This window comes from Globicephala melas, chromosome 3, assembly GCF_963455315.2.
Source record: "Globicephala melas chromosome 3, mGloMel1.2, whole genome shotgun sequence".
Classification (NCBI taxonomy): Eukaryota; Metazoa; Chordata; class Mammalia; order Artiodactyla; family Delphinidae; genus Globicephala; species Globicephala melas.
The window spans coordinates 166,386,516-166,399,083 of NC_083316.1; the positions used below are offsets into that span (position 1 = coordinate 166,386,516).

General features: G+C 59.0%; 1 protein-coding gene across 4 annotated transcripts; it reads left to right on the forward strand.

The window, feature by feature from the left end:
- Positions 1-759: 759 nt before the first annotated feature.
- Positions 760-12,226, forward strand: KHSRP (KH-type splicing regulatory protein). Of its 4 annotated transcripts, none has more exons than XM_060297266.2 (20): positions 760-1,222; positions 1,367-1,462; positions 3,175-3,271; positions 3,905-3,943; positions 4,298-4,337; positions 5,276-5,325; positions 5,607-5,678; positions 6,463-6,520; positions 6,827-7,001; positions 7,182-7,280; positions 7,615-7,713; positions 7,841-7,943; positions 8,662-8,762; positions 8,858-9,002; positions 9,080-9,240; positions 9,322-9,431; positions 9,860-9,948; positions 10,033-10,233; positions 10,340-10,417; positions 10,499-12,226. In XM_060297266.2, the coding sequence occupies exons 1-20, from the start codon at positions 1,205-1,207 to the stop codon at positions 10,774-10,776; spliced, it is 2,109 nt and encodes a 702-aa protein (XP_060153249.1). In that variant the 5' UTR covers positions 760-1,204; the 3' UTR covers positions 10,777-12,226. The 4 variants fall into 4 exon arrangements, with proteins under 4 accessions (XP_060153249.1, XP_060153248.1, XP_060153247.1 ...); XM_060297265.2 differs by having other exon boundaries at positions 760-1,220; positions 1,362-1,462; XM_060297264.2 differs by having other exon boundaries at positions 760-1,217; positions 1,359-1,462.
- Positions 12,227-12,568: the final 342 nt, after the last annotated feature.

The following is a 12,568-nucleotide window of genomic DNA, read 5'->3' on the forward strand; positions in this document are numbered from 1 at the left end:
CTTGGAGCTCGGATCCAAAGACCTTATGTGAAGCGGATGTGGGGTGTGGAATTAAGAGGCTGGGATCCCTCGGTCCTGGGAGGAAACCAAAGGCCCTAGACCCTTGAGTTCGGGAGGAGAGCTGGTTCCGTGAGTGCTGGAAGAGAAGTGGGGGCTCTAGATCCCTGGGTGGAGAGAAGAGAGGGGGTACAGTGGATCCCTCGATTTCCTCCTGCTTTGGGGCCACCCCACCCCCGGAAGCACCCGTCTCCAAGGCCTCAAGCAGGCCACGTGCATGGCCTACCCAGCCAGGTTCCTGGGGCGCTAACCCAGACGTCAGGCCTGAATTCCGGCAGCCGGTCGCCAATGCCCACGTCGCCTGCCATTCACTCCGGCTACGGCTAATCCCCTCCCGCCGTCTGGTGGCCGGCTCCGCCCCAATGCAGCTGCGCTTCCACTGGCTCCCACCAAAACGAAGCACCTTTATTTCCTTCATTGCCATTTGTCCGGGGAGGTGTCAGTCACCTTGCGCCCGCCCCCGCCACTCAACCATTGGCTTAGAAGACAGGACTAGAAAAGGATTCTGGTTAAGAGCGAAAGTAATTCAGTCCAAACGCAAGCGCGTCACACAGATCTCGTCAGAGACTGGATACGTTGATTGCCAATCTCTATAAAAACCTCCTTCCATGTGTACTCATTGGCTTGCGTAGACGACTATCTCGCCGGATGCCCGCCCAGCCGTTCAAAGAAGCCTTTCGCCAGATCCCTCCTTCCTGTCCACTTGACTCTTCCGAGCCATCAATCCGGTTCTGAAGCCGCCCACCGATTCTGGAACTCCCGCTTCATTGGGCCTCGGGTCTTCTCGGATCTCCTCGATTTGCCCTCCCAGCGCCAGCAGCCCGCAGCCCACTGCCTCGGAAAGCTGTCGATCTCGCGGCGCCTCCCGCCCACTGCCCCTCGCGGCACTCCGATTGGCCGCTCGCCTCCAGAGCCCGTGATTGGCGTCCCGGGAGCAGCAGCCGCCTTCCATTGGCCCGGCGGCGCCGTCCGTCAAGCCGGTGTCGGGAGGGGGCGTCCCTCTCCCCCCTCGTCGTCTTTCCAGCCGCTGGGTTCCCAGAGTGCTCCGCGGCCGTGTGGAGCGAGGCCTTGTTCCCGCGTTGAGCCGCTGCCGCCGCCGCCGCCTCCTCAGCTTCAGCCTCCGCGCCAGGCCCGGCCCCGCCGCGCCATGTCGGACTACAGCACGGGAGGACCCCCGCCCGGGCCGCCGCCACCCGCCGGTGGGGGCGGGGGCTCCGGAGGAGCCGGGGGTGCCGGGGGAGGCCCGCCGCCGGGCCCGCCGGGCGCGGGGGACCGGGGCGGCGGCGGTCCAGGCGGCGGCGGCCCGGGCGGAGGGTCAGCCGGGGGCCCCTCGCAGCCGCCCGGCGGGGGTGGCCCGGGAATCCGCAAGGACGCCTTCGCAGACGCAGTGCAGCGGGCCCGCCAGGTGAGGAGGCCGCGGGCCTGAGGGGCGCGCGCGCGGGCGGGGGAGGGGGCGGGGTCACGTGCGCGCGCGGGGTCGCGGGGGGGGCGGGGCCGCCGCGGGGTCACGTGGGGCGGTGGGCGGGGGCCTGGGCCTCCCCAGACACCTGGAGTGGGGCCCCCTCCGGGGGTGACCCCCTGCCGGGGGAAGGGTCGTCCGGGGTTCACCCAAGAGCGTCCCCTGGGTGTGCAGGGTACCTGGAGCGCGGGGACTCACTTTGGGGACTTCCCTCCCCCGTTAGGACATCCTCCACTCCTGGAAGCAGGGGGCTCGCCTTCCCAGGGAGGTCTTGTGTGCCCCCACTTCCCCATCAGGGCAAAAAGCACTGTTTGCCCCCACCCCGGTCCCATTTCTGCTTGCTCCCTAGGAAGGAGGGACTTCGGGGTGGGGGGGGGAGAAAAGTCCTCTTGAGCCTGGAAAGTGGAAAGGGGACCCTTTGGCTGCCAGGCAGTGGCCAAGCACTTAGTTGAAATGGGGAGGGTTGGCCTAGGGACTGGCACTTTTTGATGCTTCTGGTGACTTGAAAGCGTGGTCTGTCTCTTTTGGGGAGAGAAGGGAAGGGTCCCACCACTGTGTTTTGGGGCATGATGACTCCATGGAGGTGTCACATGCTGGTGTGTGACCTCCCCGGCTCCAGCCTCCCCATGGCCTGAGGGGAGGAGGCCCATAGAAAGTGAGGACTTTGTTGCTCTTTCAAAAGGAAGCTGACCGGGCTCAGGCCATTGAGTGCTTTCTCACTCAGGATTGTCCCCAAACCTCCAGGACACAGTGGGAGGTCCTGTTAGGGGAATGCCCTCTTCTCCTCCCAGCGTTGTCTGTGGCTTTCACCCCTGGGGTGGGATAGGGTTCTAAGCTGCATTTGATCTGGTTGTCCCCAAACTGTCTTGATAGAGCAGCAACTATAACAAGGGGAGTTGGTGCTGTCATTTGGGGTGGGATAAGGCCTCATCTAGGCATCCCAAGAGCTTTGGCTCAAAGTGTTTTTTTTGTTTTGTTTTTATTAAAGTATTAGAGATGAAAAGATAGGTCCTCAGCTCACGGCTGTGTTTCTTTGGAAAATTTGTAATAATTCTGTCAGCCGACTCTGGTCTTAAATTTGTTGGGTTGGAGTTTACTTGATGTTGCTGTTCGTGTGTCTAAAATGTAACGTGTTCCGAGAAAGGTCTGTTTTGGTCAAAATGAGGGGTTCAGATGCCTTGAAACAAAAACTTTCCTAAGATTTGTTGAACAAATGCAAAGATTATGAGGGTGAGGGAGATAAAGGAAAATTGTGCTCTTCAGCATCCCAGAGGACCAGGAGCTTGGGCAAGTGAATGTCTGAAAGCTCTCCCTGGAGGAGGGGCCCTGAGGACCTTCCCTGGCACCTGAACTTCTGTTCCTTTCACCCCTAGAACAAGTCAGTGTGGATTACACTCTGGCCACGAACAGTTTAGGCACAAATCTCATAGAGAAAAAGGAGTTTTGAAATTCCTGAATAACTCTTAAACTCTGAGGCCTTGGGTAAAAACTTTTTCTAGAAGGTCTTAACCCACAGGCTCTTACCAAAATCTGGGGGAAGTCACTCCCAGGCCAGACAGCAAGACCTGTTGGGTTTAATGAACCAGAGAAGTCGATCTAAGCACCACGGAGGGAGGTTTTGGGTGGTAATTTTTCTCTGCTTACAACTTTATTTCTAGATCGCAGCCAAAATAGGAGGTGATGCCGCTACAACAGTGAATAACAGCACTCCTGATTTTGGTTTTGGAGGCCAAAAGAGACAGTTAGAAGATGGAGGTAACTACCTGCTGGAGGGGCAGTGGGGAGAGAGTGAGGTGCCTTTGTTTGAATGTGGTTCAAAGTGGGGGGAGCCCGCTGCCATTTTGGTCTTTTAAAACCTCAGCGATCCCAGCTTTGTTGTCTCTTTTTGTTCGCGCTGCTATCCTGAGGTATCAGGTGGCTGAGTGGAGGGCAGATTGATTGTGACCAGGTCCAAGTTGTGAGTTCTCAAGACTGTTCCTCCCCTCCTGCCAAGCTAGGGAGGTGTTGGCAGTTCTCTCGAGGCCCCACATCAGTGCAGTGTGGCTGGCCCCGGGGCGTGCAGTGTGATCCAGAGCAGCCCAGAGTATCAAGTCAGTGATCAGCCTGACTTCCCCAAGGCAGGTTTGGTCCTAAGCCGGAAGGACTCGGGTGCCACCGTAATTTTCCCCCTGTTACAAAGAGCTTCTTATCCCTGAGTGCCAGGGCGGGGGATTGATGAAGTCTGGCCTCCCTCAGGGGTTCATCTCCGCTACTCCCCTGTCCTGGCTCTGCCGTGGGGGCTGGGGGACAGGACGATTGTCTGCCAGGACATGCGGCACCAGCATCAGATTTGAGGCAGCTGTGGGTGGGTGGGTGGGTGGTGCATCTGACATCCTCTTCTTTTCACAGACCAACCGGAGAGCAAGAAACTGGCTTCCCAGGGAGACTGTAAGTCCACTGGGTGACACAGGCAGAGGGCAGCTTCTGGATTTTAGGTTTCTAGCATTGGGGAGCTGGAAGTACTGAGCAGACAACACCTCTCCTTCATGGAGGCTCTTGGTGTTTCGTGGTGTTTCGTGGGGTCCACGAGCTTTAGAGAACCCAGAGCCTGGGAATTGAGGCAGAAACCTCAGAGTGTGTGTGGTTTTGAGGCGGGCTCCATTGCTTTCACTCGGGAGGGCTCGGAAGCACTGTGATAAGTGCTAGTTGCCCCTTGTGCAGGCAGGAATGCCTGGGGCCGGCAGTGTTTGGGGTCCCAAAGAGGAGCCAGGCCAATCTTTCCTTTGGATTTTCTCTCTGCAGCCATCAGTTCTCAGCTCGGACCCATCCATCCTCCCCCCAGGTAAGTTGTGATTTGGAGAACATGTCATTTCTTTCCTCGCTATCCCTGGCCTTTTGTACTGACTTGAGGGAGGGCTCTGTCTGAGGCCACATCATTTAGGGCTTTGTCTCCCTTGCTGGTCGACCAGGGAAAGGAATGAAAAGCAGAAGGAGCTTCATTTGTCCCTTGTACTTACTGTCTCTGGGGCTGTAGAGAGCACAGGGCTGTGGCTGTTAGCTATAACGAGGAAGGGGGATCTCTGCATCCTCTTGCTTCCTTTGTTTGGAGTGGGGACAGTCAGAAGCACAGCTCTCCTTCCTCCTAGAAAAGGCTGGGGACTGACCTTGGCCTTCTCGTCTGTCTTCCGTAGATTTCTTGTTCCCTGAGAGCTGGAGGAGCTGGGGGGTTGGGGTGGGAGGAGGGTCTTTCTTACCTTTTTGCCCCAGAATGACCTCTGTGAATCTGACGTAGAATCCTTTGTGAAGGACCCTGTTGTTCTTTTTTTTTTTTTTCAATTGGTTGAAGTTTTGTGAAATGCATTAAAAACAACTTACTAGGGGAATGAAATGAAAAAGATACAAAACCAGTTTTTTTTTTTTTATTTAAAATCTATAGACATCAGATGACACCATCAGATTTCTTGTGAAAGTGGCCCAAGTTCTCCTCCTTGCCCTGAGTCGGTGGAGCGGCACTGGCCCAGGGGTTCACGCCACCCCAGACCAAGCCTCTTGTGGCCCAGAAGGGGAACTGAGGCCCCGAGAGGTTGGGTGATCTTCTGTGGGCCGAGGGAGCCCCCAAGCCATTGTCAGACTCTGCTCGGGCCTGTGGGGGCTTGGTCCCCATGTCATATAAGGCAGGGCCTGTGGCTTTGGGGGTCTTTCTCCAGGAGGCCCTCTGGCTCTTCCATCCCCCCTACTTCGCTCCTACTTGAGGCTGACTCTCGTCATCTCTCTTTGCAGGACTTCAATGACAGAAGAGTACAGAGTCCCAGATGGCATGGTGGGACTAAGTGAGTGTGGGTCAGCCGTGATCAGGGATGCCCGTTATCCCCCTGTCTCTGGGACAGTCTCCCAGGCGCCCCCAGCAGCCCGGGAACCTCTGGTCTGAAAGAGCCCATTTCATGCTCTCTCTGTCCCCATCCTCTCTGGCCGGGGGGACGGCGGAGCTCTCAAGTTGGCTGCTCCACCCCCCCACCCTCACCCCCCGAACATCAGCGGGACCGGGACCCCCTCCACACAGTCTTCTCAGCGCCAGGCTCCCCGCCTCAATCTCTGCTTTTTCTCCACCTAGTCATTGGCAGAGGAGGCGAACAGATTAACAAAATCCAGCAGGATTCGGGCTGCAAAGTGCAGATCTCTCCAGGTATGGGAAGCCAGATCTGGGCCAGGACAGGCGCTGGGCTGGGGTGAGCTGAGCTGAGCGGGGCTGGGGTGTGGGCGGGGGAGGGGGGGCGCTCTTGGGCTTTCTGTCATAATCCTCTGACTGCCGTGATTGGATAGAGGTGAAACGGGCTGGTGTTCATTGAGCACGTTTTATGTGCTAGGCTCTGGCGCCTCAAGGTGTAGCTGCAACTCTTATTCTCTTCAGTTTTCTGGTGAGTGGGGAGGGCTGGAATGCAGTGCAGGGAGCTGCACCCCAGACCCTGCTCTGACCATGTTGCCACCTGAGCTAAACACCTGGTGGAAAACAGGCGGGAATGTGTGAGGCAGGGGAGCTCATTAGGAAGAAGAGCTGAGGTCAGGCCTGGGTTCAAGTCCAGTTCTGCCAGCTCCTTGGCAAGTGCCTGCTTTGCAGGGCTTTCTGAGGGCTCGCCCTGCCTAACCCGTGCCCTTCATTGACTGGAAGCTGCTCGTCATCAGTGGTGATGGACAGGGCCCAGGTTTGGGACTTTCTGGAATCTGCCTTGCTTTCCATCTCATTTTTTTTCTAAAAGTTTTGCCTCCCTTACTGGATTGTAAGTTTCCTGACCTTGGCCTCGTGTAGAGCAGCCTCCCAAGTGTTTGGGGAGGTAAATTGATCTGTCAGGCCACCGCACGGTGGCAGAAGTAGCCACTGATTGTTCTGGAGGTCTCCTCATCTCCATGGAAAGTCCTCTTGGTGTCTGCAGACCCAAGAAGGCATTGACCCTGTCTTCTTTTCTCTCCAGACAGCGGTGGCCTACCCGAGCGCAGCGTGTCCTTGACAGGAGCCCCAGAGTCTGTGCAGTAAGTCCCTGGCTGGGCCTGCCACTGACGAGGAGAGTGGCAGAAGCCCTCTGGATCCCTTTGAAGTTGAGGGTGACTCCCACACCATGTCTCAAGCCTTGCCCTCTCCAGGGGGCTGTCCTGACACTATGATTCCCATGAATCCTGAGATCTGGGGAACCTGGGCCTGAATAGCCCCACCCCCGAGGACAGGACCATTTGTCATCTGTCAGACCATGTGGGTTGGAATCGCCTTCCCTGGGACGTGGGTGGAGCTTCCAGGCCAGTCCTCTCTCAGGTGATGATACCCATTCTTCCCCTTCCCAGGAAAGCAAAGATGATGCTGGATGACATCGTCTCTCGGGGTCGTGGGGGCCCCCCAGGACAGTTCCACGACAACGCCAACGGGGGCCAGAACGGCACAGTGCAGGAGATCATGATCCCTGCGGGGAAGGCCGGCCTGGTTATCGGCAAAGGTGGAGAGACGATTAAGCAGCTGCAGGTAAGGGAGTGGGCCCCTCCCCTCCCAAGAAAGTTTCCTCCCTGGGGCTGTGCGTCTGCACACCACTGCCCCCAGCCGCTTTGCCAGGGTCCTTCATCCTTTTTTATCACACCTGGCCCCCCACATGCCCCAGAAAGTCCTTTGAGAGCTCAGCACTGACTCTCAACCTTGGCTGTAAAGGAACGGGCTGGAGTGAAGATGATTTTGATCCAAGATGGATCCCAGAACACAAACGTGGACAAACCGCTCCGGATCATTGGAGACCCTTACAAAGTACAGGTGAGCGCACCCTGGGGGCTGGCGAGGGGTTCTGGGGCAGAGAGAGGGCAGGCAGGTGAGCTGGAGATTCATATGCAAGTGGAGAGGTTTTCGAGAGCGCTGGCTTTGAAGTCAGCCCAGGACTTGTTCTCTGCTGAACTCTGCCTCCTGGCCGTTTGTACGTGAGCAGGTGGCCTAAACTCCAGAAGATGGGGGTGCTCACCACATGTGTCTCTTAGGGCGGCGGATAAAGAGCTCGGCACACGTGCGCTGGTCCTTAGCTTAGGCCCGTGACCCCTGGGCACGCGGTGGGGCGGCGGTGCTTATGTGAGCGCTGTGCTTCGTGTGTTTGCAGCAAGCCTGTGAGATGGTGATGGACATCCTTCGGGAGCGTGACCAGGGTGGCTTCGGGGACCGGAACGAGTATGGATCCCGGATCGGCGGGGGCATCGATGTGAGTGCAGGCTTCCCCAGGTGGATGGAGTGCCAGGGTGGGCAGGGGGTGGGGGGTGTTGGGCAGCAGAGGGCCGCAGGCTGGGGACAGAGCCCAGCTGACTCTCCTGCGTCCCACCCACCCTCAGGTGCCAGTGCCCAGGCATTCTGTGGGGGTGGTCATCGGCCGGAGTGGAGAGATGATCAAGAAGATCCAGAATGACGCGGGTGTTCGGATACAGTTTAAACAAGGTCAGGGGCCAGCCGGGCGTCCGCTGGGCATGTGGACATGTTGACCAGGTCTGTCCGCTGAGGAGCACTCTTGGGGTCCACTGAGGGCAGCTTGGCACCAGGGTTAGCCTGTTGAGCCTCTGCGGTGCCTCATTACTCCTAGACCAGCAGGACATGCCTCATCACCTCCCCCCCACGGTGGGACAGCCACGTGAGAAAGTGGGTGACAGGCAGGCTTTCCAAGTCGAAGGGGGGAGTGTGTTTTTCTCTCCTTTCAAACTCTCTTTCCTCTCCCCCGCCCGAGGGCTCTCCTGACCAAGCCCCCGGGGCCCCTGGGCTGGGTTAGCTTGCACGGCCCGGCTCTGGGCTCCTGCCAACCGCAGTGAGGGTGTCTGAGTGGCTGGTCTGTGGGGAGGAGGGACTCCTCTGTGCTTTTGAGAGATATGTTGTCAGTTCTGAGTTCTGTCAAGTGCATCCGTTAGTTCTGGGGGATACCCGATGCAGAAAGAAGCCTCATCCACCACCCTGCCTTAGCTGGTTGGTTTCCTTCTCTGGCAACGTGGGCCCGCCGGCCTTTCTCGGCCCCTGAATACGTGGAGGGCGGCGAGCAGCACTTTGAGGCTGAGATATTTCAGACACCTAGCCTGGCCCAGCTTCTGCCCTGAAGAGGCGGTGTTACGGGGGTTTGGAGTTGTGCTTCTCTCATAATTGCGTTTCTGTTCTCTGGGTGCTGCCTCAGATGATGGGACGGGTCCTGAGAAGATAGCTCACATAATGGGGCCCCCAGACCGGTGTGAGCACGCCGCGAGGATCATCAATGATCTCCTCCAGAGCCTCAGGGTGGGTGGCGTCGGCTGTGCTGAGAAGGGCTGGTGGGGACAGAGGGGCCAGGCTGGATTCCTGTGTTAATCCTCCATCTCCTCCCTCCCCTGCAGAGTGGTCCCCCGGGCCCTCCAGGGGGTCCTGGCATGCCCCCAGGGGGCCGAGGTCGAGGAAGAGGCCAAGGCAACTGGGGCCCTCCCGGTGGGGAGATGACCTTCTCCATTCCCACTCACAAGTGTGGGCTGGTCATCGGCCGAGGTGAGGAGCCCTTCCACGGGCCCCATCCCTCCCCCGCTCTCCTCCCACCCTCCCTTCATGGCCTGTGGCTCCCGCAGGTGGCGAGAACGTGAAAGCCATAAACCAGCAGACGGGCGCCTTTGTAGAGATCTCCCGGCAGCTGCCACCCAACGGGGACCCCAACTTCAAATTGTTCATCATCCGGGGCTCGCCCCAGCAGATCGACCACGCCAAGCAGCTCATCGAGGAGAAGATCGAGGTGGGCTGGGGAGGGGCTCTGGGAGCCTGGGCCCGGCTCCTTCTCCCCCTCCACTGACTTGTCCGATTCTCTTTCCTCCAGGGTCCCCTCTGCCCAGTGGGACCAGGCCCCGGGGGCCCAGGCCCTGCCGGCCCCATGGGACCCTTCAACCCCGGGCCCTTCAATCAGGGGCCACCCGGGGCTCCCCCTCAGTGAGTATCCCTGCCGGCTCCCTGGGGTTTGGGGTGGGGTAGGGCTGTGCTGGCAGGGAGACTGGAAGACCCTGTGTCCGTTCCCTCCGCTGAGATGGCCAGCCCCGCCTCGTGGAAGTGCTGAGCGTTTGGCCCCAGACATGATCCCTGCTGGCCCCCTGTTTACAGACACATTCTTAAAAGATGCCACAGGTGTTGCCCCTGGTCTCCACCCACGTGTATATCCATGCATGGTGCGCTCGGGGACTTGCACTTCCTTGAGTCAGCACAGCCTGTGGCGTTTGCATCGGTCATCTCATGCCCTTCCCTGGGCCAGGAACCCGCAGCGCCACTCAAGGGGTGCTCTGGGTCCCCGTCCAAGCTGTGGCCATCCTCTGTGGGGACCCAGGAGCAACCTGGCTCACGTGTTCCCCATTCTCGTCCTGCAGTGCTGGAGGCCCCCCTCCTCACCAGTACCCACCCCAGGGCTGGGGCAATACCTACCCTCAGTGGCAGCCGCCTGCTCCTCACGACCCGAGTAAGTGGAAGGACCTGACCCGGGCAGGCGGAGAGGGGCCAGCTTTCTGGGCCACCGCTCAGCCCACACGTCCTCCTCCCGCAGATAAAGCCGCAGCTGCCGCTGCAGACCCCAACGCCGCCTGGGCCGCCTACTACTCACACTACTACCAGCAGCCCCCAGGCCCCGTGCCAGGCCCAGCACCGGCCCCCGCGGCCCCGCCCACCCAGGGCGAGCCCCCTCAGCCTCCACCTGCCGGCCAGTCGGACTACACTAAGGCCTGGGAGGAGTACTACAAGAAGATCGGTGAGTGCCTGGGCCACGGCGGGGGCTTGGGTCAGCCAGCGAGCGGTGGGCGGGTGGGTGGCCGTGTCCCCAGGCTGGGCTCTGACCTCGGAGCCTGTGTCCACAGGCCAGCAGCCCCAGCAGCCCGGCGCGCCCCCGCAGCAGGACTACACGAAGGCCTGGGAGGAGTACTACAAGAAGCAGGGTGAGCCGGCGGGGCCGCGGGGGGCAGGACCGGGCTCGCCCTCGTGCCGGCCACACTCACCCGCCCTCTGCCCCTCCACAGCTCAAGTGGCCACGGGAGGGGGTCCAGGAGCACCCCCAGGCTCCCAGCCAGACTACAGTGCCGCCTGGGCCGAATATTACAGACAGCAAGCCGCTTACTACGGACAGACTCCAGGTCCTGGCGGCCCCCAGCCTCCACCCACACAGCAGGGACAGCAGCAGGCAAGTGGGAATTGCCACCCTCCTCCTCCTCCTTTCTCCTTCCAACCCCCGGCTACCGTCCATCCTGCCTTAGTGGGTAGCGCCGGAAATCCCTTCCCCTGCGGGGTGTGTCCTTGATGCCTGCAGCGGGGGCCGCGTGGCCAGAGGTCTCCGGGAGTCCCCACGCGCCGGGGGAAGTGTGTGCTGGGTCCAGAGGTTAAACGAAGAGGCCTCCCTCCGCCGGCCCGCTTGTTCCTGTGTAACGCTGTCATGATGCTGGGGGAGACCGCGCGAAACAAATAAAAGGAGGAACTGTTGAACTGGTGGGTAGTCCTGGGGGTGGGGGGCAGGCCGTCCGCTCAGATGCTGGTCGCCATCCTGGCTGCTAACTCACTCAAAATCTGGCCACTTGGGAAGAAAACGGATATTTTTTCCCCGCTCTGCATTACTTTCATGGTTTTTGTTCTTTTGATTCTTTTATTTTTGAAACCACGATCTCTCCCCGCGTGTCCAAGTGACTGTGTGTACTGCAAGCGGCCCCGTGCGGCTCGGCCGTGGCCTGGCCGTGGCTCCTCCTGTGGCTCCTCCCGTGGGCTGTGGGGAGGTGCCGAGGGGCCTGGGCCCTCCCGCTCCGCCCAGGCTCGGCCTCTCTGCTCCCGTGCCTGCCTTGTGTCCTGGTCTTGTCTGTGAAGTGGGCATGACGATCGCTGCCACCTTCCAACCTACCTCACAGGGGTGTTGTGGGGACACCGTGATCTCTGACTGTCATGTTGTGATGCGCCGGGCCGCCAGCCCTCCTTCCTGAAGACAGGGCCCCTCCCCCCTCCCCTCCCCTCCCTCGCTCCCAGCCCTGAGCGCTTCTCTCCCGCCCTCCCTCTCTCTCTCTCTCTCTTTCTCTCTCTCTCTCTCTCTCTCTTTTTCTCTCTCTCTCTCTCTCTCCCCCCCCTCCTCCCTCCCTCTCCCTCCCTCTCTCTCCCCCTCCCTCCCTCTCTCCCTGCTTCTTCTTCCTTTGTGTCACTCTCTCCTCCATCAGGGAGCCAGTCTGACTTCAGCCGAGCCCCGGAGCACTGACTAGACAGCTACAGACACATCCTTCGGCCTGCGCTCGCCACAGGCTCGGGAGAGGGGCTTCCTGGCCCCCTCCTCGCCCCCGTCCCCCAGTCTCCCGCCTCCCCTCCTGTAGTGACCAATTCCTATCTCTTCCCTCTCCGCAGGCTCAATGAATCGAATGAATGTGAACTTCTTCATCTGTGAAAATCTATTATTATTTTTTTTCCATTTTGTTCTGTTTGGGGGCTTTTTGTTTGTTTTTCTTCCGTTTGTTTGTCGAGAGAGCGATGGCTGCCAAGGGGGTGTGCTTGGGGAGCCCTCGCTGTGAGTGGCTTGGAGGTTGCAGCACAGGCGGTGCCGGGCTCTCGCTCTCTCGCTCTCTCGCTCATTCTGTGTGTCTCACATGCTTTTTTTCTTTCAAAATTGGGATCTTTCATGTTGAGCCAGCCATAGAAGATAGCGAGAACTAAATCTCTGCAAAAAAAAAAAAAAAAAAAAAAATTAAAAATTAAAAAGCAAAACAAAACCTATAAAATTATATATATATATATTAAAAAATCTCTATCATCCCCCCCCCCGCCCCACCCCAGCGTTCCTGACACTGCCTCTTTCAGGAGAAAGCAATTCATTCACTCCCTACTACCACCCTTGGCCCTCTTCATGTTTTTAAAATAAACTTTTAAAAAGGAAAAAAAAGTCACTCTTGCTATTTCTTTTTTTTAGTTAGAGTTGGAACATTCCATGGACCAGGTATTGGTATTGCAGGAACCCCGCCCCGCGTCAGGCAGCCCCACACTCAGCCTCTCTGCTCCTCCTCTTGCTCTTCCTTCCACCCCAGCCCAGCTCCCCCGCCGCCCACCCCTCCCGCCCCCCACCCCCA

Bases quoted from the DNA above. Each gene is read 5' to 3' on its own strand.
- KHSRP (XM_030879438.3), top strand. From the start codon at position 1,205: ATGTCGGACTACAGCACGGGAGGACCCCCGCCCGGGCCGCCGCCACCC. The intron at 7,281-7,614 runs GTGAGCGCACCC...GTGTGTTTGCAG, and splicing joins GAGACCCTTACAAAGTACAG to CAAGCCTGTGAGATGGTGAT. The intron at 7,714-7,840 runs GTGAGTGCAGGC...ACCCACCCTCAG, and splicing joins GGATCGGCGGGGGCATCGAT to GTGCCAGTGCCCAGGCATTC.